Source organism: Dreissena polymorpha, chromosome 11 (assembly GCF_020536995.1).
Source record: "Dreissena polymorpha isolate Duluth1 chromosome 11, UMN_Dpol_1.0, whole genome shotgun sequence".
Lineage (NCBI taxonomy): Eukaryota > Metazoa > Mollusca > Bivalvia > Myida > Dreissenidae > Dreissena > Dreissena polymorpha.
The window spans coordinates 85,351,696-85,377,862 of NC_068365.1; the positions used below are offsets into that span (position 1 = coordinate 85,351,696).

The window sequence follows — 26,167 nt, forward strand, 5'->3', positions numbered from 1 at the left end:
AATACATTTCAGACAACCAGCAAAAATTTTCTAAGTTATTTTCCATTGATTTCCATCCAAGAAAATGTATAAGTTATTTTCCATAACGATTTCCGTTGAAAAAAATGGCTAAGTCCAACTTTCCATGGTGTTTTCCATACATTCCGTGGAAATGCATGGAATTTTAGTCAAGATTCCGTGGAATTCCATAACAGCTTCAGATGGAAAATTGGCAAGTGGATGGAATTCCATCGAATTCCATGGATTTCCATCGATTTCCGTAGAATTCCATAATATTTTCTACGGAATTCCATAGAAAAGTGCTAATGACTATGGCAGATCTACAGACGGGTGTGTGGTCTGTAAACAAGGGCAGATGTAGGGAGGGGGAGGGAGCTACCTAAACAATGGATTATTGTAGGGAGGGGGAGGGAGCTGCCTAAACAAGGGCAAATGTAGGGAGGGGGAGGAGCTGCCTAAACAAGGGCAGATGTATGGAGGGTGAGGGAGCTGCCTAAACAAGGGCAGATGTAGGGAGGGAGCTGCCTACACAAGGGCAGATGTAGGGAAGGGAGGGAGCTACCTATGCACCCTATTTGAGTTTTGCTTTGCAAAATCAGGGCTTAATGCATTGTCCCAAAGTGTCATCTCAGATTTGCCTGTGAAGTCTGTCCATACAAGCAGAAAGTGTTGTCCCTCGGATTAGCTTGTGCAGACTTCACAGGCTAATCTTGGACAACACTTTATTCAAATTTCTAATTTTCTTAGATTGTGGCTCATATATGTATCTCTTGTAAAATGTCAATGATTCAATCTTCAACCCAATGCTTACATTATAATAAATTATTATACTAACTCAGTTGTATGAAAGATGTAACGTTATTAACATAAAGAAGTGAAACTCCAGCTGCTCCATCATTAACATTGTCATGTTGTCACACTTGTCTTAAAAAAAGAAAAACAGTTTCAATTTGGATGAAATGGTCTTAGTTTTTCAATTGTTCAGTTCTTGTTTTAAAACCTAAGTGTCGGTTCATACATTTGCCTGCAAATCTGTTTTTCCATGGTTGGAAAGTGCTGATATGTGCCACCCATTCTACCTTACCTGACACACAATCTGCAGCTGGTGTATAATGGGAATTTTTGAATAGGATCAGACACAGGAAGTGCCAAGATTTCAAGTGATATTCTGACAGTTGAATGCATAATGTGAGGCATTAATTTTTAGATCGGCGTTTTCGGAGAAAACCCGAGGTATTGTCATAGCCAGCTCGCCGTCCGCCGTAGTTGTCGTGCTAAAACCTTAACATTGGCTCTAAAATCAAAGTGCTTCCACCTATAACTTTAAAACTACATATGTAGATGCACCTTGATGAGTTCTACACGGCACACCAATTTTTGGGTCACTAGGTCAAAGGTCAAGGTCAAGGTGACCTCTTAAAAAAAATACTGACAAGCTTTCATTTATTCAAAACTGCGCCCGTAGCCGAGCGTGGCACCCGTTATGCGGTGCTCTTGTTAAACCTCCAATGACTTTAGTAGCAAAAAAAGTAGATATCATTTGTGCTGTCCTTGATCCTGTTGTGATCTCAATTTAACTGTAAATGCAGATTATGTAAAGGATTTAAAATGTTCAATAGCCATCAGAGAGATAAAAAAAACTTGTTTTGATGATTATTCTGCTTATTTATGCAGAGTGATGTGCAGTGGTATGGTTTGTACAATAAAGTGTCAAGGTCACCAAACAGCCCAAGACCAATGTCAAGTACAGTGAAATCATCACTCTGCACACCTGTGTCAACTCCTGTCAACTGGATATTGACTCAGTTAACCAAACTACAAAAAGGAGATATGTTTAAATGTACCAAAAAAATGTACACAACTGACCATATTAAAATAATAATAAACTATTGTCAATCACAACATATGTATTTCATTCCACATAACATTATTATTGATATGCACAAATACATGATTTGATCAAACACTCAACAAAAAGACACAGCATTTCAATACTGTGTCATGAACATTTGTCATTTTAAACATTTTTCTCAGGAGGCAAGATACATAATTATACATTTCCTGCTTATTATTTTTAAGCTTTTAGCATTCTGTCAAAAACAACAGACATATCTATTAAGATGTATTAAAATCCTTTCATTTGCATAAAACACAAAATGCACTTTGAAACATCTGTCTTGGGTATCGTTGAAAATATCTTCGGAATGTCACCAGACAGAAGCATTGGCAGTATCAGGGCCATATCCCAGATATTGCGGTGACATTCTATTTTTGTTGGTGATGAAAAAACAAGGCAGAAACCAAGCAAATAAGGCAATTAATTACATGCTGATGTCTATGAACCTGCTTGATCATTTAATTTGCTGCATTTAAACAAACCTGTGGACTGAATATGTTTTCCTTGTCATGCGCACTATTTTGTGCTGCAGTTAATTTTAGCAACAGCACATCATAAATACATTATTTAAAAATATTGGCATTATTACATCTTTTTAGGAAAGAATTTTTATCAGATATTTCGTAATGCAGGTTCAAATTTCACGTTTTAGTTTTTAATGTCAGCATACTTACAATAAGGATTGCATAAATTGAGTATTCTTTAATTAATGATACATAATTGTGTGTAGTTGCTATAAGTTCAATTGATAAAATTATGAGACTGACATTACAGACTGCAGTAATTATAATGAAATTCAACAAGAATGAAAAATGGAATATACTAAAGGTTTATTCTTATCAGACTCTTGATTTAGGTTCTCCAAAGATCATTGTTGAAAATAGTCTACTATCCCCAAGCATTCCCAAGGATTTCTAAGCCATCTCTTTGAATTATAAATTTTCTTATCATCATTTTGTGACTCTTTTGGGTATAACATGATATTTTTTTGGTAAATTTGATGGAAAAGGTCTTTACATAATGCAGCCATTTGCAAGGAACAAACATGGAAACAGCGAATTTGTTGTTGGCGTTAAGTCAGATGAAAGAATGGACTTGCCATTAATTGCAGATGGACATAAATTGTCTACTTTGGAAAGGGCATCATTAATTTTGCAACCAAATTTGAAATGGCATAGACTTTTTCACTTCACAGTCTGATCAATTAAATTTGTGTCCACATATTTCATTCACAAATCGACGTTGAAATCTTCAGTTTTTATTAATCATTCGTATTTGCAGTAGCTTAAAGCAACAAATCACATTCTGCTGTTTATTCTAGGATTTAAAAAAACATTAAAGGAAATCATGCAACTGTCTGTAATTTACAATTCATCTCCTCCTTGCTGCCACTTGGAACATGGCAAAGATTTAAGAGGGCTTACTGTCAGGATGAGGGGAGGTCAGCAGAGGAAGACAGAGTGGGATAGAGGATTTAGTTGAGTGTGGCCTGTCATTGGCAAGGGATTCAGTGGAGTGCGGTCTGTGATAAAATCATTTAGTGGAGTGTGGCCTGCCATTGACAGGGGGTGGTTAGCTGTCATGAAGGGGCTGGGATTGGAATTAAGAGGCAGTAAGCATGTGATGTATGTGGGATTGGGAAGCCTTGTTGAGGACATGCTGATTTGCCATTCTTCTCCTTTTTTTTGATTCCATTCTTATGGGACAGATGCTGTAGTGAAGATTAGTCGTACTGAAAGTCTGTGAAGTGTACATAGCGTTTGCATTTAATATTTTGCAAGGAAAGGGGTTTATATTATGACAATACAATTTGGAGACGCGTTACTATGCCATTCCCAGGCTGGCAAAAATATACATTTGTGAAAATTGAAAGTTATATATTTTCATTTAAAATAAATCAGCTTTTAGAAATATCAGGAAGAAAAAAAAATCAATGTGCTCATTTCCAATTATGAATGGCTTCTGACTGTTGGCAAACACAATTAGTGTTATTACAGATGGTCAGCTGCCAAACACCACTGGTCAAGTGTCCTAAGTTCCTGGGCCTGACCACAGTTTGCCACTTGACCACTGTCTATTTCCATCTTTTATTCATGATTTATTCATTGTCACACTTTCAATCTTCCATATTTACTGAAGCATGTGCAGGCGCCCTTTGACTTTTATGACAGCATTTAAATGACAATATGGGCTATTTAAATCCCTCCAAAACGCCTGCCATCCTCACTTTGTTAAATTTTGAGCAATGGTCACAACAATAGAGCGTGGTCAATTAATGTGCGGCCTATTGTTGTTCACAGCTGCTGGACACATGGGGGACAAATCTGGTGGGCGGCTAATGAATGATGGAAAAACACAAAACACGGCCAATTACATGTGGGTGGCAGTCAAACTTCCCTTTAAAATAGCTTTGAATTTGATTGCTGTGTGCACAATACATTCCAAATTCCAAATAATGTGTTACTTTCATTTTGTGCGGCAATTTTCGTATGATAATAATCAGATTCTGTCCATCATCAGGGTATTGTATTTCTAAAATGTGATGATTGGTTATGTTCTAAATCATTCCAAGGAATTCTTAAGGTTGCATTACCATAACAAGATATTTTGTGTTCACATTTGAGATCAATTCAAATTTCACATAAAAGAACAAAATTTGTTCTTTTGTGTGAAATTTCTATTTAATTTATAAGCTCGGCTGTTTTCGGAGAAAACCCGAGGTATTGTCATAGCTAGCTCGTCATCCGTCCTCAGCCGTCCACCGTATGCATCGTGCTAAATTCTTAACATTGGCTTTAAAATCAAAGTGCTTCCTGTGACCTACAACTTTGAAACTTCATATGAAGATGCACCTTGATGAGTTCTACACGCCACACCCATTTTTGGGTCACTAGGTCAAAGGTCAAGGTCACTAAGACCTCTAATATAAAACTTTAACATAAACCTTAGAATTGGCTCTAAAATCAAAGTGCTTCCACCTACAACTTTGAAACTTCATATGGAGATGCACCATGATGAGTTCTACACGCCACACCCAATTTAGGGTCACTAATATAAAACTTTAACATAGGCTCTAAAATCAAAGTGCTTCCACCTACAACTTTGAAACTTCATATGTAGATGCACCTTGATGAGTTCTACACGCCACACCCAATTTTGGGTCACTAGGTCAAAGGTCAAGGTCACTGTGACCTCTAAAAAAAATAAAAAATATTTTTTCTGACAAGCTTTCGCAGCCGAGCGTTGGCACCCGTTATGCGGTGCTCTTGTTTTATTTGATCACAGTTAAAGTCAGGAGTATATTAAGAATCTGCAAGAAATAGAGCTTTAACATTAATCTGAAGAGTGACAGTGATTAAGGAAAGTAGCAAGTGTGATAGTGACCCTCATTAATCATCTAGGGCCTTATAAATGGCAGGTCCCAAGGGGCTGGAAGGGCTATGCAGATTCCCTGACCCCACAGTCTGGCCCTGGGTCAATGAGTAGTGTGGGAAATCAATATATAGAATGAGGGAGGAGGAATAGTAATGAGCCTAATGTAGCCATTTCTTAATACCAGGGCAGTCTGTCAAGATGGATCATTTGCGTGTCTTGGAATAATTTGTTAAATGAGCTTGCAAAGTGTGTAATGATGAGCCAATCAACCAACCTAACCAACAACCAAAGCTGCAAATGGACCAGCCAACCAATAAACTAGTCTGTCATCAAAAAAGCAACAAAAATTGGCCAACCATCGAGTTAACCATTTCACCAATTAACCAAGTCCAACCAATCAACCATTTGTAAAAGACACCAATACAGCAACTGTGGCAGTCGACCAAAGTCCATCACACTAATGTCCACCCATCACCAAGTCAGCAAACCAATAACCAATTTCTTATAATCCCATCCCATATGCTTTAAGGTACAATTAAGTGACTCAACCAAGGAACAGAATAAGGCAAGGTGCTACTTTTACCAGAGGTCAATATGTCATCTGAATGAGTGGAAACTGCTGTTAACTTTCTGCAAGTCTTTAATTTTCATTCTGTGACATTTTATTAATATGGTTATTTTCATTAGTTGTCGGTTGTTAGGCACTAATTTTGCTTGAAGTAAGCTCCTAGCTTGACACAAGTAGCTGAATAAGCCATGATTGCTATTATTATTATTATTAGCAAGCATGCGATGATTGCTTCTGTCATCTTTAATATTGTAATATCATTAATTATGTACTTACTTGGAACTTAGTGCTGCATTATTGCTGCTGTCAACTTCAATATTGTAATGTCATTAATTATGTACTTACTGGGTACCAAGTGCTGCATGACTTGCAAACATGTGCAGCAAGGAAAGAAGTCCTCTGACATTTGGGGTAATTGGAAATTGCAGCGATGGTGCTGCTCTTTGTTTGTAACCATGAAGACTTTATGCAAACCAACTTGTGACACTTTATTTTGAGTATTTAAAAATATTTAAATTTCATAATTTCCTTATTATTGTATAATATCAGACTGACATGGAAATTTGTATAGTTAGTCCATCTAAATAATTACATCAATATCATAACCAATACTTATGACAAATTTGGGGATTTATTGAATGTTTTTACACATTATTAAATTATCTTTAATCAATACACCAATCTATACTTTCTCATGTGCATTACAGTGCTAATTAATGTACACCATCATACATGGAACAAGAGCATGACCATTGCATTAATAGATTCAATCCAATCACATTTGGAAATCTCTTCTGTCAGGAATCATAACAAATGATAATGATTACAGGTAACAAATTATGACAGAAAACTGTACAAAACAAGGATGAAACATACTGCCATGAGTTGTAGGTCTTAATTGATTACTGAATTGAGACAAGTTCAAGAGTCTTTGATCTTAAAGGGAGGGAGTGTTTGAGTCCAAGATGATGCCATATGGCGATAATTAGATCTTAATGAGATTGGCCTAAAGTGGACAGTAATGAGAGAATGAAATTGTGCCTTTTAACGCTGGGATAACTTTAAAAGTTCTTCATATTTTTTTCATGAAACTTGAAACATGGATACATGGCAATATGGAGATTATGCATGTCATTTCATTTTGTTCCTATGTCAATAATTCTGGTTGCTATGTGAAATAAAAAAAACATTCTGACAATGGTGGAGTTTCACCGGTAGAGGACAATATTGCTTGGCAACCTCTTGTTTAACCTGCCATGTGTCAGTTATTTGTATTTTATTTGTATGTATAACTATTAAATAAATGTCATTATTATTTTTTAGTATTACATAGCATGTCTATGACAATATTCATAAGGATATAAATGCTTAAATCATCTCTATTATGATGGTGTTCAACTGGGATATGATTACAATCTCATTTACATTATTATACCCTTTCTCTGGATATTTACTAACTAGACAAGATGACTATATGTGGCAGACTTTTAAGTGTACATTTAATAGTAAATACTGTCAAAATGAGACAACTAGCTCTCTATACCCAGCATTCACTCACTGTTAAACCCACATTTATCAGTCAGGGAAATCTATTAAGTAATTACTTGTTTGAGACAGGGTAATAACAAGTCATGTCACATTCCATCACTCAATCTACTCCACATCTTCCAACTCTTGCACCATGCTGTAGGTATAGGATTTCCGATATTGCATTCACACTGGTCCTATTGTGTGACCAGGTCCCCTAAATATCCTTCATACTTCTGGTACTTACACATTATAGTTGATAAGTTAGCTTGGGTCACTGGCAAGGTGTAATTAGTACCATCCTGGTGACAGTCTGGATGATGGATTATGAGGAACCTGCTCACACAATGGACTTGGACCAGCGTTAGAAAGCGTCTTAACCCATTTATGCCTAGTGGACTCTCCCATCCTTTATTGGATCAATTTATTTCCAAAATTAGGGATGTCTAGTACATTTATTTCTATATTTAGAATATTTCTTACAGAAATTCCTTTAAGCAAACAGCAATGAGGCCTGCTTAAGGAAGTATCATTTAGAATTGCTGTAGTTAATTTAGGAGACTTATGAATGGCAGTACTGAAAACCAATTATTTAAAAGTGACACAACAAGCTGTAACCTTCTTTACAAACATTTTTAGACTTAAAAAAAAACAACTGTCTTTTGAATTGTTGTTCAAATATTAACATTAAAAAGTAATTTAAAAGTCTTTAATCATTTTAGAACAGTTAATTTTCTTTTGATTTCTACAGTGGAAGATTTACCAAACATATCAGCAAATATATTGTGAATTTTTTTATGTCCACACTTAGTAATAAATTATGATATGTTTCAAGGATGTAAGAATTTTTGTTGATGTTCTAGTGTAGGATATCTTTTTAACATCAGGATATAGCTGCTTTGTTTAATCAAAGCGCTGAAGGCACTGAAGTTGTTTGCTGTTGTCGTCCTTGATTAGCTTGTGCGCATTGCACAGGCTAATCTTATTATGCCCCCTTCGAAGAAGAGGGGGTATATTGCTTTGCTCATGTCGGTCTGTCGGTCGGTTGGTCTGTCGGTCCGTCCACCAGGTGGTTGTCAGACGATAACTCGAGAACGCTTGAGCCTAGGATCATGAAACTTCATAGGTACATTGATCATGACTCGCAGATGACCCCTATTGATTTTGAGGTCACTAGGTCAAAGGTCAAGGTCACGGTGACCAGAAATAGTAAAATGGTTTTTGAATGATAACTCGATCAAGAACGCATACGCCTAGGATCATGAAACTTCGTGGGTAGATTGATCATGACTTGCAGATGACCCCTATTGATTTTGAGGTCACTAGGTCAAAGGTCAAGGTCACAGTGACCCGAAATAGTAAAATGGTTTCCGGATGATAACTCAAGAAGGCATACGCCTAGGATCATGAAACTTCATGGGTAGATTGATCATGACTCGCAGATGACCCCTATTGATTTTGAGGTCACTAGGTCAAAGGTCAAGGTCACGGTGACCCGAAATAGTAAAATGGTTTTCGGATGATAACTCAAGAACGCATACACCTAGGATCATGAAACTTCATGGGTAGATTGATCATGACTTGCAGATGACCCCTATTGATTTTGAGGTCACAAGGTCAAAGGTCAAGGTCACGGTGACCCGAAATAGTAAAATGGTTTCCGGATGATAACTCAAGAAGGCATACGCCTAGGATCATGAAACTTCATGGGTAGATTGATCATGACTCGCAGATGACCCCTATTGATTTTGAGGTCACTAGGTCAAAGGTCAAGGTCACGGTGACCCGAAATAGTAAAATGGTTTTCGGATGATAACTCAAGAACGCATACGCCTAGGATCATGAAACTTCATAAGTAGATTGATCATGACCTGCAGATGACCCCTATTGATTTTGAGGTCACAAGGTCAAAGGTCAAGGTCACGGTGACCCGAAATAGTAAAATGATTTTCGGATGATAACTCAAGAACGCTTTTGCCTAGGATCATGACACTTCATAGGTACATTGATCGTGACTCGCAGATGACCCCTATTGATTTTCAGGTCACTAGGTCAAAGGTCAAGGTCACAGTGACAAAAATCGTATTCACACAATGGCTGCCACTACAACGGACAGCCCATATGGGGGGCATGCATGTTTTACAAACAGCCCTTGTTTGACATGCATTAAGACCCGTTTTTCCCTGAAAGCAGCCAATATGTACAGATTTCAATGATAAACACTAGACTGGCCCATGTCGTCTTACAAACTGGTAAATACACTCACTGCAGTGGTATACTCAAGCATTCGTCGTCTGCAGTGCAGACAGACAGCGGTAATCGTTCCTAGCATAGTGAGTTACGGTTCTTAGCGTAGTTAAGGCTTCTAAGCACATACTGATTTGCAAAACATGCTCTGTAAATTTAGTCGTGAGCTAACTAAAAACTGACAAAAAATCTGATAGATACAGGGAGGTAACTCAATGGATATTAAATTTTGAATATTTAAATGAGCCTTGCTCTGTGAAAAAGGTGTCTAATACATGTGTGTAAAGTGTCGTCCCAGATTATCCAGTAGAGTCTGCACAGGCTTATCTGTGAGGGACAACACTTTCGGCTTTTATCATATTTTATGTTTAAAGGAAAAAGAAAGTCCAGTTAAGTATCCTTCCTGATTAGCCTGTGTTGACTTAACAGCATTATCTAGGACAACATTTACCACACATGCAATTAACCGAATTTGTTCAGAGTGCCGCCGGCTCATGTTCTGGCTGTTGATCCAGCATTATGTCTTCAATACTATGCAAGTGCTGTATAATGCTTGGATGTGTCTGTTGCTATTTCCAGCTCAATGTCATGACTCTCTGGGCATGCAGTCCGGCGCCATTCCTGAGCCTTCCATCAAATGATGTAATAGTGTAGTATAGCGCAGTATATAATAGTATAGGTATACATGGCAGTCTGTATAACATGTTTCTGGTCTATTTACAGCTCAATGTCGTGACTCCCTGGGCATGCAGTCCGGCGCAATTCCTGACTCAGCCATCACAGCCAGCTCTTCTTTTGATGATGACACAGTCGGACCGAAGTTTGCAAGGTGAGATTTAATTTTTAAGTGAGAATATTTTATACGTGCAAATGGAGTTAGTAACTTTCAAATGTTGCCAAAAATATTTTCTAATAAACTTATGTTTACTAACATGAATCTGAAATAGACTCTAGTTGAAGAGTATTCATACTGCCTAAACTCCATACAACTTTCTGCTTTTGATTTAAAAAGAACAAAATATATTCTTAATATGTATACATGGCCCTCGTTTGGCCGTTTTTACCGCTGAATATTCGGCTTCCCCCATGAAAAAAGTATACTTTTTTCCCCTTTTTCAGCTAAAAATTCCCCCTAAAAAAAAAAAAGTGTTTTTTTTATATATTTTTTTTTTTACTTTTATACCTATGTTGCCAGCTGGTATGGCGCTACTAATTTTTGATTAAATGTAAATTTATGTAAATCACATTAAAATATAGCAATTTTAGGTGTTGAATGGTTGGTGAAAAGATCTTCAAAAATTCCCCTTTTTCGCCCAAAACAACGCGAAATTCCCCCTCATGAGGGCTGTGGGTGGCTTCCCCTAGCGGCAAGAGAGGGCCCTGGTATATATTCTCAATGTTTTAAAAAAAGTTACGCATACAATCAAACAAATATCATATTATAAATGTATATTATATCAGCCTGTTATTTACGTATGGAACAACGCTATTTAGAAACAAAGCATTCATACCCATTATGCCCATCGCTGAAATATTAAACAGCACGACATGTATTTTTTATTCACTTTTATTTTTGATGTCTCCCAGTCTATACTGGGGGACATATTGTTTTTGCCCTGTCTGTTGGTTTGTTGCTTTGTTGGTTTGTTTGCGTCAAACTTTAACATTGGCCATAACTTTTCAATTTGGAAATAGTAACTTGATATTTGGCATGCATGTGTATCTCATGGAGCTGCACATTTTGAGTGGTGAAAGGTCAAGGTCATCCTTCAAGGTCAAAGGTCAATGTCAAAGGTCAAATTTTGGAATATTGAAGAAAGTGTATCTCTTGGAGCTGCACATTTTGAGTGGTGAAAGGTCAAGGTCATCCTTCAAGGTCAAATATATAGGGGGGGGGGGACATAGCGTTTCACAAACACATCTTGTTATTTAAGAATTACATGATGTATAGATACAAAGTTTTATATTCCGTCAAGTTGATATAGCACATTTTGTGATGCAGCCATTCCAGCCATAATAATACAGCATCTACACAAACGCCAGTTTGTGTACAAAATGTCATCTTTTACTCAAAACAATGAACGATTGAGACAATGACATGTTTGCAATTATAGCGAGCCTTTAATCAGGTGCTCATAATCAATTAACAGCTTTATGCGACCTGAAGGGAGTTCAAGCCAAACGAACAAAAGCACATGTGAAAACTGTGACCGAGACTTCGAAAATAGTTCGAGCCATCCAATAATTCCACCCTCGCGAATTCGAGCCATCGGACATAAATTTATATGGATATATAGCAATAAAAAATAGTTGCTTAGGGGAGGGTGCAAGCATACTGAAAATTCAAGCCAAGCGAATTCAAGCCATCAGGTTTGGACTGTATTTGATATAAGCATGAACAGCAAAGAAAATAACGTTATCTATGTCTCCAATCGTTATTGAAACTTAACCCATCTATGCCTAGTGGACTCTCCCATCCTTCTAAATTGGATCAATGTATTTTCAAAATTAGGGATGTCTAGTATATTTATTTCTATATTTAGAATACTTCTTACAGAAATTCCTTTAAGCAAACAGCGCAGACCCTGATGAGACGCCGCATCATGCGGCGTCTCATCTGGGTCTACGCTGTTTGCCAAGGCCTTTTTTCTTGACGCTAGGCATAAATGGGTTAACATGTTATAAAATTTTCCAGTAATTGCATAAATCTCACTTCAATGTATACAAACCAGATAAAACTTAAGAAGAGGTTATTCATTTTCTGAAATACCCATGAGTGAATTTCTTAACATTCAAGCACAAGTCTTCATAAACACAGGCTCATTATTTATTGTGTAGAATACATACTTAGGTAATAAAACCAACAGATTTTAGCACACTGTTGCTGTACAAAACATTTGGAGAGTAATTTATGACAGTTTTATTCAAACAGAGCACTGTTCAACTACTTTAGGCCAATGGGTTATTCGGGGCTGGCTTCAATGGCATCCAACATGTAGAATAATTGCTTCCATATTTCTTTTATTCCCCTGTTTCACACAAGTCAAGTCACTTCTCACTTCTTAACTTATCAATTTCTTTTGATAGTGAATATTTTATGAAATTCCATCTGTCAAAAAATGATGAATGGTAGAATGTTGTGTAATTAAGATTCTGCTATTTATGTTTTTTGATGCCATGAACAGCTTATTTATCTTGCTAATGGTTCCTATAGGAGATCAGATGTTAGTAGTTGCTGACTGCCCTATCTATCAGTCTGTTGGCACGCTCAATTTAACCCTTTGCATGCTGGGAAATTTGTTATCTGCTAAAATGTCGTCTGCTGAATTTCTAAAATAAGCATTTTGTTCGATTTTGTTCAAAGAATACTATCAGTATCAGATCCTGATGAGGCGCCACGCTCTGTGGCGTCTCATCTGGATCCAAACTGTTTGCAAAGGCCTTCAAAATTCGGTTCCAGCACTGAAAGGGTTAAGAAGCATGCAGTTTTCTACCTCCCTGTTATTTATTATTTCAAACTGAGATCTGTTCCTAAGGATCAATTTTTTTGGAACTCCAGGGGCAATTTCAGTGTTCAAACAATGTATATTAATTACTGAATTGCTGGTTTTTAATTGTTTCACAGTTAAGATGTTGTGTAAACAGAAGTCAGTTGATACATACACATTACTTTCGTTATACACACATCTACACGGACTAAATTTTTGCAGTTTTCCAATGCTTACTCTGTTCATCACTATTGCGCTTACTGCACTGGTAACTGTTATTCTTTATATTTATTTTCTGAATGATTTTTTAGCGTGGATCCTTTATTGTTAAACCATTGTTAAAGTTTCATATGAGTGCATCTTTGTACTCGTTATTATTAATTTTCCCACATTTTACCAGCTGTAGTTAATGCGTATATAAAATAAAGCTCTCTCTCTCCCTTTATGTTGTTTGGTCTTTCATTTGAGTAGCCGCTTAAATTCTAGAGCTATATTCAGTGATTTTATGTCTGTGAGCTGGATATAAAACTTTGAAAAGTGGCATTTTATATTTTGCCACTCATGATAATAAAGATGGTTTGATTTTGATCTATGGTTCACTGACAGGCACAGTTAGATGCTGACCCTTGCAGATTGATTGATTTTGGGCATCTGATTGTAAAATGATTAATGTCCACTGAAGTTGTAAACCTTCTGAAATGTGCATCATTGATATTAATGGTAGTCACATTGATATTAATGGTAGTCATGATAGACATTGCCCTATCACCCGAATTTGATACATTTGATGCCCCTAGGATACAAATGGAAGTTGGCGTACTCAATATTATAATAAAATATAATAAATTTCATATATCTGCTATCTTTAGAGCTATAACGTCTATGTTTTGAAGTTCAGGACAGTTTTTATTCTTGTAATAAAATGGTATAAAATGTATTTAGTAGGAAGGAGGTGGGAATAAAAACAGCAGTAAAATCTGTTTTCATTTGGCATTCATGGTTATGTTTAGCCTCAGTCTCAAAGGACTGTTTGTGTTTTATTGCGAGCTAGTCGCTCTCCTGTTATCTTGATAACATTATTGTCAATTTATCCATCAAATGATGGTAATAAATTGCGTTAAGGATGGCCTTTATTACAAAACCAACCAAGATTGAGATGTGTCTTGCAAAACTGAGTCTTATGAGATATGCAGCCAGCGTAACTCTATACCAGTCCGCGAATTCGCTCAATATAGCCAGGGGTGGCTATTATTACAAAAAAAAAAAGAGCCATATCTTGCAAATTGTGTGTCTTCTGCCATATGGCACCAGTGCAGCTCCAGACTAGCCTGCGAATTCCCTCATTTTGGTGCCACCATATCCACAAATGATAATTCATTAAACTTTTTTCTTACACAAAATTTTGATTTAATAATTTGAATCAGATAATAATACAAAATAATGTCAGTATAATAATTATTATGTGACAGTTGCATTTTAGTACAATCTACATTTCTATACCCTTATTATTTTTCCTTTATTTGACGTTGGATGTGTTTCCATAGATTTTTCTTTCGCAGACAATTTAGAGGTTTTTGTCAGTGACAAAACTAAATAATGAGAACTTTGGAAGAGTGAGGGGCTGCAATTTGGCCTTTGAAAGACATAATTGGGTTCAGCTGAAAGTGACAGACCTTCTACACTATGTATATGAGTCACGATGCAATTGTGGAAATCCTCATTGTCTCATTGGCTCGTTCAAATTTTAGTTTTGCACAGAGAAAAGAAATTTAACATCCATGGTTTGAAAGGACAAAAATGTACAAGGAATAAAACAAATAAAAATGTATACAAAATTAGTAGACAGTAAATATTCTCTAAAATGGAAGTGAATGTCATTGTAATTGTTGTTTTGAATTTCTTTCAGTGAATAAATAACCATTTTGTTATTTGAGACATATGGGGGTTCCTAATGGATGAATAATTAAAGACCAAAGTTGTTGCTATAGTTTCCGTGAAGTCACTGGACATGATGATGCTAGCTAATGAGAATTTAGTGCTGCCTTGGAATAAAATTGTTTAGACAAGAGCCAATTTGGAGTAATAAAGTTTTTCTTGATGAGGATAAATTACTTGTAACACATGAGTACTTTACTTAGAATTGACAAAACAAATGTTTAATTATTCTTACTTTAAATTGTAAATAATGTTTATAACATATGAAAACTTGTAAGGTTTTTTATGCTGTAGCAACTGTGCACATTTGGATGTTGTTGCACTTGCAAATAATATTTTATAGCATCCTCCGCTAAATCCTGTGGCCTTGAACATTGCATTTGCCATGCTTTGGCCCACAAAAGGCTTATTTAAGCCCAATCAATGAATTACTCAGTGAAATTCTATCAAGTTTAAGAATTTCCAGGAAGAGATTATCTTGTATCTTTTGTGTTCACTTTGATTGACACAATCAATAATTAAGAGATCTCAAACTTCAAAAGTGCAGCAATCTGTATAACCTAGATCAATGCAATCATCCAGAGGTTTGTGTAATGAAGGTGATTTAGAAGCTTTTTTTACGTGATTAAAGCTTCCAAATGACTTGATTGCTGGATCAGCTTCCAAGTAAAATGATTAATGGGTTACGTTCTACTGATCACTGATGATTTATTTTGATAAAAAAATTTCTATTTCAAGAATAATATGTATATCATATTCAAGAAAGTGATAAAGAGCTAAAGTGATACTGCAATTTTTACCACATTGTTACCTGGTTATGATACAATCTTAAACTTTTATCTTCTAATTGCGCAACACTGAAGTGCATACAAATACATCTGTTGCCTGTTTTATGGAGTACTAAAATTTTATACAGATTGGTTGATTTATTAATTACTACATTAATCTTAATGATCAGTCATAATTTCAAATGTTTTTGTCACACCTAAGCCCAAAGCCATTATTTTTATGCTCTGGTTAGAAATAAACTGATTTGTACCCACAGCTGTGTCTTTAGAACCTTTCCAGAAATATTGAAAACGTTTATAGAGCTCTGATGTCATTACTTCTGACTTGAAGAATTATGCTGCCATCAGATAACTAAAACCATTTGTTTCTGAATTCCCATAGGGTCACTCTAACCACACCAAAACACCCAAAGGCTTGCAAAATAGCTTGTTAATACCCATGAAAACAACATTTTTGCATGGAATGTGCTAATTGGTCACAGTTAATTTATTTAGTTAATAAAAAATGGGAGTTTTCAAGAAAGGCTCAAGTGGCCTCTATCAGAATGGTGAAAGAAATATGGCCGCCTGGAACCCGTGGCAGATGAAAGAACTGACTCTCATTATCTACAATTATCTACACTATGTCTTTGGAGACAATTCAGTTTTGTTTCTTGCCGAAAATCAGTTCACACCTTTGACAGTGGGAATAAACTTCCAATGAGGTTCAAGATGCCAATAGTGTGGAATAGTATGATGTTTTTTAGTGGAAATTCTTTTAGTCTTTGATTTTTTTCAGTAATAATAGATATGGGCCGTGTCATGCAAAAATGGGTCTTATACCATATGCCTTATGCATCTGCATAGTTTGGTCAGGAGCTACCTTGTCCAATAATGAGACCCCAAAACCTTATGTGACTTCATAGGAGACAGCCCCCTGACCAGAGTACACAATGTTGCGGGCTGGTCTGGAGCTACACTTGTTAGTCCCCTACCGGTTTCACCAGAGGGGACTTATGGTTTGCGCTCCATCTGTCAGTCAGTCAGGCAGTCAGTCTGTCAGTCTGTCAGTCAGTCAGTCTGTCAGTCACACTTTTCTGGATCCTGTGATAACTTTAAAAGCTCTTAATATTTTTTCATGAAACTTGGAACATGGATAGATGTCAATATGGACATTATGCCTGTCATTTCATTTCGTTCCTACGTCAAAAATTCAGGTTGCTATGGCAACAAATAGACTAGAAATACTGCTGAAATGGTGGTTTTCTAGATCCTGCGATAACTTTTTAAGTTCTTAATATTTTTTCATGAAACTTGAAACATGGATAGATGGCAATATGGACATTATGCACGTCATTTCATTTTGTTCCTACGACAAAAATTCTGGTTGCTATGGCAACAAATATATAAAAAAATATTCTGAAAATGGTGGAATTTCTGACAATGGTGGAGCCGGTAGGGGACTTATATTGCTTGATAATAGTCTTGTTATATATGGCATAAGGCCCATTTTTGCAGGACGTGGATCATATAATTTCTAGCATACACCATCATCAAATCTGTCAACATGTTGTGCTTGCAACACACACTTCACTTTGGTTTTGTTATTTTTATAACATTATTGGTTTTTATTTTATAGCAGTCATTACCTTCATGCATTGGCAGATGATTGATAAGACATGGGCCTGCATGTTGAAGATGCTTTATAACTGTTTTGTCTAATCGTTATGTGCATTATACTTAGATACACACTTCAGTTTACCATCGAAGCCTAATGACTGTTGGTTTTATGAAAAGGGTTTATGAAAGCATGTTCATGCAATTGTACCAAGTGTAAACTGAGTTCTTATTTTGCTGGAATGCAAAGTCACATTTAGATGTGTTATGTGGATGAGACTCATGGGAGAAGTAACAGAATGAAGCCCATATATATGAGTTTGTGGATGAGACTCATGGGAGAAGTAACAGAATGAAGTCCATGTATATGAGTCTGTGAATGAGACTCATGGTAGAAGTAACTGAATGAAGCCCACATATATGAGTCTGTGAATGGTCTGGAGACTCATGGGAGAAGTAACAGAATGAAGTCCATGTATATGAGTCTGTGAATGATACTCATGGGAGGAGTAACAGAATGAAGTCCATGTATATGAGTCAATGGATGAGACTCATGGGAGAAGTAACAGAATGAAGCCCATGTATATGAGTCTGTTGATGAGACTCATGGGAGAAGTAACAGAATGAAGCCCACATATAAGAGTCTGTGAATGAGACCCATGGGAGAAGTAACAGAATGAAGCCCATGTATATGAGTCTGTGAATGGTCTGGAGACTCATGGGAGAAGTAACAGAAGGAAGTCCATGTATATGAGTCTGTAAATGATACTCATGGGAGAAGTAACAGAATGAAGCCCATGTATATGAGTCTGTTGATGAGACTCATGGGCAAAGTAACAGAATGAAGCCCACGTATATGAGTCTGTGAATCAGACTCATGGTATAAGTAACAGAATGAAGCACATGTATATGAGTCTGTGGAGGAGACTCATGGAAGAAGTAACAGAATGAAGCCCATGTATATGCGTCTGTGGCTGAGAATCATGGGAGAAGTAACAGAATGAAGCCCATGTATATGAGTCTGTGGATTAGACTCATGGTATAAGTAACAATGAAGCCCATGTATATGAGTCTGTGGATGAGACTCATGGGATAAGAAACAGAATGAAGCCCATGTATATGAGTCTGTGGATGAGACTAATTGGAGAAGAAACGGAATGAAGCCCATGTATATGAGCTTGGTTTCCCCAGAGGCTGTCCTCTGCTACTAAGAGCACATGCATCAAGCCTAGTATTTATAAGAGACTTGCTTCTTCTTCTAAAGGCACATGTATCAAGCCTGGTTTTCCCAGAAACTGGCCTCTGCTTCTAAAGGACCATGCATCAAGCCTGGTTTCACAGAGACTGACCTCTGCTACTCAAGACACATGCATCAAGCCTGGTTTTTGCAGAGACTCGCCTCTGCTACTAAAGGAACATGCATCAAGCCTGGTTTCCCAGAGACTGGCCTCTGCTTCTAAAGGCACATGCATCAAGCCTGGTTTCCCAGAGACTGGTCTCTGCTTCTAAAGGACCATGCATCAAGCCTGGTTTCACAGAGACTGACCTCTGCTACTAAAGACACATGCATCAAGCCTGATTTAACAGAGACTGACCTCTGCTACTAAACGTACATGCATAAAGCCTGGTTTTCCAGAGACTGGTCTCTGCTACTAAACGTACATACATAAAGCCTGGTTTTCCCAGAGACTGGTCTCTGCTACTTTAGGCACATGCATCAAGTCTGGTTTTCCAAGAGACAGTCCTCTGCTACTAAAGGCACATGCATCAAGTCTGGTTTACCCAGAGACTGTCCTCTGCTACTAAAGGCACATGCATCAAGTCTGGTTTACCCAGAGACTGACCTCTGCTACTAAACGTACATGCATAAAGCCTGGTTTTCCCAGAGACTGGTCTCTGCTACTAAACGTACATGCATAAAGCCTGGTTTTCCCAGAGACTGGTCTCTGCTACTTTAGGCACATGCATCAAGTCTGGTTTACCCAGAGACTGTTCTCTGCTACTAAAGGCACATGCATCAAGTCTGGTTTTCCAAGAGACTGTCCTCTGCTACTTAAGGCACATGCATCAAGTCTGGTTTTCCAAGAGACTGTCCTCTGCTACTAAAGGCACATGCATCAAGTCTGGTTTTCCAAGAGACTGTCCTCTGCTACTAAAGGCACATGCATCAAGTCTGGTTTTCCAAGAGACTGTCCTCTGCTACTTTAGGCACATGCATCAAGTCTGGTTTTCCAAGAGACTGTCCTCTGCTACTAAAGGCACATGCATCAAGTCTGGTTTACCCAGAGACTGTTCTCTGCTACTTTAGGCACATGCATCAAGTCTGGTTTTTCCAGAGACTGGCTCATATATGTTTAATTCTCTGTTTTGAGTTTAATTCTTAAAATGTAAACAAACATTTGGCATCCTGATTGCATTGAAATCCATCAATGTTTGTATTAATCCAATCACATACCCATGTCCTTCAGACTGACATAAGCAATGCTTTTAATGTCTGCAATGTTCTTCATTGACCTAAACAATGCTTTTGATGTTAGTAACAGAGCTAAGAACAATTCTATGACATGGTATCTGCATATTTGCTGTGTGCCAACTATTATGTCCCAAATGTTATTGATTCTGCCTTGGTAATCTTGCTGTCCCATCTGGACTAGGGTACAATACTGGGTGGGCCGAAGGAATGCTGGGTGGGATGTGGGGGGCTTTAAGTCCTTCTTTATTCATTATGTTTGTTCTAAGTTAATCTGAAGTCTACATTTGGGTTGTTTGAACTCTTTAAAAGGTCTTTATCAAACTGATTGCTTAGAATAAGTTCATGTAGATGTTGCGAGAATTGTGGGTAACATTGGGTCACACATTTTACACATGCATCCATAATTGTGACGTTTGGATGATAATTTGTTATGGTGTATAAATAGGAAAACATGACTTTTAGAAGATACATTTTACGGTCTATATTTTATGTTTTGTAATCAAACATAATGAATGTCATCTCACAAAAATAATGGCTATGGACACAGTGCTTCCACCTACAACTTTAAAACGTCATATTATGTAGATGCACCTTGATGAGTTTTACATGCCACACCCATTTTGGGGTCACTAGGTCAAAGGTCAAGGTCACTGTGACCTCTAAAAAATAACAAATTCTGACAAGCTGTGATTTATTCAAAACTGCACCCATAGCTGAGCGTGGCACTCCTTATGTGGAGCTCTTGTTATTTAAAACAGCAAGATTAAATTCAGATAAACATAAATTCTTTTACAGTATTTACTTATTCACAAAGGCCAAAGATTATATTGTATAAAGTGCAGGTTCCATAAGGTAAAGGTAAGTATTAAGTAAAAAAAAGTTTGGCTATAAACCACTTGTTTGAAATAACTCATTTATATTATAGAATTTTTGTGTTTTAAGATGTTTGAGGCGTTAGTGTGCTGGAAATAATTTGTGTAATTTTTGTTTTTGAATTGGCATTTATTTGGTCAGCATATGGTTTGCATTAACGTTGTGGTGGTTTATGGGTACAGAAGGTGAGCAAAGGTAAAAATCAACGAATTGTTGGACATTTATTATGTTTTTTTATGTGGCACATGTATACTACATGTATACTTAAAGAACCACTGTTTGTAAGTGTTAAAAGTCATAAATTGTAACAGAAGTGTTGCTTGTAAGTCTTATATTCCTGTATTTTATTGTGTTCTTTTATGTTTTATCTTTTATGATCATTGAATGATCACACCCCTGTGGTTTGGTATGTTGCTCTTTGGCGAGGTGAAGCAGTTCATTGCTCCATATTTTGATGTGGGTATTCCTAACTAAAGTACTAACAAAAATCTGTGTATGACAAAAACACCCCCAACTTGCTGGCACTGCATTGCCCATTTAAATGACAAGGTCATGCCAAATAACGATGTGTATTTAAAGGGAGTAGGTATTGCCAAGAAAGGTTTTGGTATCAAAGGGTTGTAACACGAATTGTTGGTGTTAGACAAAACAATAATATCAATATAATCTGTCACAAATAAGGCCATCCATAACCAATTGTATGTTTAATATGACTTGAATGCAAATCCAACCAAATAGATGTAACTATTTTGTTAGGGCTACATAATTATTTGTTTAGGTCTATTTCATATGGGGACATTTTGGTTCTTAACACTCTTGATCAGTATTGTCATAGAAAGCACCTCTTCAACCAGCTGTCACTCTTATTGTTCTTGCTTATGAAATAATGAGGGCAGGTGTTGTATGAATGGAATAAAATAATACACATTGATTTCCTTTAATTTTAATAGATATCAATCAATAGATCTTCATGTAAAAACACAATTATAAAAAAAAATCACCTACCTACCAAACGACCTGCATTGCTACGAAGTGTGAAATGCGTAATCCCAACTGAACTGCTTCTTTTTCAGGGTGGCCCAAATAGTTTGAATTATTTGTATTTTAAATTAGAGCAAATAGATGATGGTGGATGATAAGTGTGGATTGGCGTTGGTCATAAATAACAACTGTTTAGGTATCAAGGTGTTGTTTCAAGCTCTGTAGATACAAGATGAAACTTCAATATTTAGCTTAACAAGAAAAAGCTCATTTAAGTGAGTCAGTCCAAAGAAGGTCAAGGTCAAGATAAAGTGACAAAGGAGAATAGACAGAGCCAATAGCAAACAACTATATAAGTATCAAGATGTTGAAGTTATGGTGTTTGATGAAAAGCAGATAAATGGCTAGGAGAATCACTTTATGCCTCTCACATGGAGATGAAGGAATGCTACCAAATCGCTGCACCCTCTAACACTGAAACCTAGTGCTCGCATTTTGCATCAAAAGTAGCCTATCTGGAGCTCTCTGTCATATTCTTTTGTAGCCCACGTTGGCTGCTACTGGTTACAATATACTAAATACTTGTTTCATGTAGGGCTGTACTCTCTAAAAAAATATCATAGTTGACTCGAAGGCATGTTTTACATCTTAAACTATTGTTCGGGTTTTATCTTTCGGAGATAATGGTAGGGCATAAATAGGTGTTCACCACTGAATCCCTGAAATATGATAAACTTGGAGACTTTAGTAAAGCTTTGCACTGAAAAAGGTTACATTCCACTAAGAAACATCCGGAAAAAAAGTTGCAAAAACAGTCGATTTTGATTAGCATCAAGTTCTTTTTTGGTTTGAACATGACATATCTTTTTTATTACATAAATCCATTCCGCTTAGAATGGCCTTTAAGAAAAGGTATGGTTATGGGGGTCTCTATGTGCAAAATGTTGAATTTATTTTCGCTCAAAGTTGTCGCTTTTACATTGAATTATATAGAGAAACTATTTAATATATTGTGACCTACTCATCACTGTGGTGTTGAGTGGCATGTAGCCTCTCATGAAGACCCATCTATCAACACTTGGTATGCACAGGGAGATATTTGTGTCCATTCTCATTAAGATCTGACAGAAAATCCCGGGCAGATGATTTATGGCTCAAAATGCATGGTATTTCAAGTTTGTAAAGCACTTTTCAAATAGATTTTTAAACAATTCTTTTCCATCCCAAGTGACCAAAATGACCATGTTTGCAAAAGTCATTAAGTTAAGAATGAAAAACAAAGGTAATTCAGATCATTTTCACTTTTGTCCGATCTACAAGAAAAGTGTTTGGAAGTTTGTTTTGGCAGCCTACGATACAGATTGTTTGATGTTATAGAGGGCAAGCATTGAAAGATGAAATGAAAACAGTAGTTTGTGATTTGGGGCGTCAAATGTGATGAATATTTCACTGTCCGTCAGTGATTGATCTATGCCAGAATATCAGGATCCATCTTTGACTGGACCTTAGTGTGGGGGAGACATGTGCACATATAATCACTTATAGCCAGACGTGCATACTTACAAGACATCCCCTCATCCAATACCCACTTATCTGAGTCTGATAAATTATGTGGGCGTTCTCTGGCTTAATGCAAGGTGCTCAAAGTGTCATCCCATATTAGCTTGTGCAGACCCTTTTATTGATTGCTTCATGTTATTTTTAACTTAAGGAGGTCTCATCTTAATGAAAATCCAGTGAAGGCGGAACATGTCGTCCCTGATTAGCCTGTGCACGTTGCAAATAACATAACACAACAGTCAACACTAAGACAAGAATGTTTGGATAAGCCATGTAGGCATGCTGTGGTAAAGAAAAAACATGTCCACTTTGTAAACTTTGACTTCAGATTGATCTTTAGACTTCTGTTTTTTTCACATCACTTTATATTATTGAACAATAATTTGGTATGGCCATAGATGCCAGCTGATGATTCCTAACTGATTATATCTCCTATTGTTTTTCCCATTTACCTTTCTTTGAACTCTGAGTGTTTAAAATATGTTCTTCAAATAAAGTTCATCTATGAAACCAATTAAAAGATAATTGAAACACATGGTCAAGGCAAAAACAATTGCAGATTGTTGCCCATTCCCTTTTATTTCAAGGATGAATTTTAGAAATCATTAGGGGAGGTAATTAACCGCAGAATATGAGTGATGACATATTGGAATCCATGAAATGCTTATCAGCTGACTAGTTGACAGCTTGTGATGGATTGGTTTTCTGCTCTAGTGTCATCTGGAGGCTCTACAAGCATCTTGATGATCATAGAAATTGATAAACCTGAAAATAAAACAATAATCAAGGGGGACTACTCATTTAGATAACAGCGTAGAAAGATTTGGGCAAGGTCTTCGTTAAATTGGTTCACAGTGATTAAAAAGATATTGCTATGTCAAGAGCAATTTGTACAGTGCTAGTCGCTGTAAACAGAAAGAAATTCAACATTTTCCTTCAAACAGAATGAGAATTCTTTGTGCGCTATAAAATATGTGAGGTAATTACAAAATATCTTGCAGTTCTTGAAACCCCAATCATAGAATAAGAAAGTTGCTGCTGTCAATTTTGTTTTAGATCTATAGTTAGTAAACACAAGCTTGATTATAATCCCAGTTCCCACAGTGAACTGTAAATAATAAGAAATGTTTGAGGAAAAACAATCATTTGCAAAGAAGACCTCATTTAAAAAAAAAGAATTCTAAAAACAATAGAATAGTTAGAAAAGTCGTTGATATCAAAATTGTGTAGTAAAGAGTTTTTGTCTGTGTTTACTCTTTTCTTTGAATATGCTTGAGAAAAAAGCAAATAATTGGAGTTGAACAAATTTGATGGTTAATATAATTATACCATGTAGATATAAGACAATAATTTTTCATACTATGACTTTCAATATAACAAAGTCTGTGTAAGATGTTAGCACTAGGATATGGGAAAGCAATGTTTATTCTTTTTGCAAAACTTGCTTGATTCACACCACATATTCTTTACATTTGCTGCAACTGCCATAATTAAATGTGTCAGTTATGTGTATGCATTAATACTTGATAATCAGTTAGAAAGGGTTTTATGTTTTCCATCTTTAATTGAAAGTAGACACAGAAGAGTTGATTTGTGGAAATTGAGCAGCAGGTTTATCTGTGAGGGCATATCAGACACTCATGCAGTCTTACATTAAAGAGTTGCACTTACTAAAGGCAGGACTCAACACAAGTCTACAATGGTTATACAGTGCACACATGTTTGATGTAAAATATCACATAGATTTTATATGACATGGATAAAGATTAGAAATAATATAATAAACAGCTTCTTATAGTAGAACGTATCAATACTGTATGGGGTCGGTATATTGAGACTTAAGTCTTAACTGGTCACACAGTGCACAAATGTTAGGTGTAAAAGTTATCACATAGAAAAAAATAAAAACACATCTTATCATAGAAATATTGAAACTGTGTGTATATTCAAACTTAAAGCCAAATTGGACTGACCTGTTCCTTACTTCACTTACTTTCATTATATTATATAACCAGCTCATATAAACACACTATATAACATAAATGTAGCATTATATAATTTGTCGAAAAATTTAAATGTCATATATTTACGCTGTTGTAGATTCTTATAGTCACATTGTCACGTGCTCATTTTTCAGTAGAGTTTTAGGTTTCCTTTACATCGTCTGAATTTGCATGAATTCCTCATGTAAAAGCTAGCGGAGACATATTAAATATATTTCATCACACATAATTGTACTGTCAGTTAAGGGAAGATTTTAGGGAGACAGTAAAGTGAGGGCTTTCTATACTTAGGCGCCAATTTTGATAGTGTTGAGGAGTTTAATATGTAAATTGCTGATCATTTTAAAGATACAGATGAGTTTGAGGAAATATTGGTTAGGGACTAAAAGGGATTTTTACTGAAATGGAATTTCAGAAGCTTTTCGATTGAATTGATTGTGTTGCCATGGATATTTGTTGTTGTTTTTGTTTTTTTATTCAGTAGGCTGCAGCTAATGTAGAAAGAATTGTGCAACAATGGGTTCGAACGTCTGTATTGGTGTATTAAATATTGGCAGATATGTTCAAACTTCTTGAAACATCTAACTGATATTTTTCCATGTCTTCAAGACACATATCTACCAGGAGATTCATTTCTCCAAGCATTCACATTACAATTAAAATTGCTTGTTGTTAAGTGTTTGTTTACAGGAATTTTAAAAGATTTCAAGACACTATTTGTTATTGTTTAAATGAAAGTTTGGTTTTCAGACAGAAACGGGTGCTCAAAAGACAATTAGCAGGTTGGCAGTGAATAAACAGAAGGCCCATGTTAGATTAGAGGAATTCAATGAAATTTTTGGCGACTCTTCAATAC

General features: G+C 36.3%; 1 protein-coding gene across 1 annotated transcript in view; it reads left to right on the top strand.

Moving 5' to 3' along the window:
* The window catches only part of LOC127851611 (discoidin domain-containing receptor 2-like), a 232,970-nt gene that overhangs the window by 152,123 nt on the left and 54,680 nt on the right, over nt 1-26,167 (top strand). Inside the window, exon 3 of the mRNA XM_052385440.1 lies at nt 10,338-10,443. Within this exon, the coding sequence (XP_052241400.1) occupies nt 10,338-10,443 (106 nt within the window). The remainder of the gene's footprint in view (nt 1-10,337; nt 10,444-26,167) is intronic.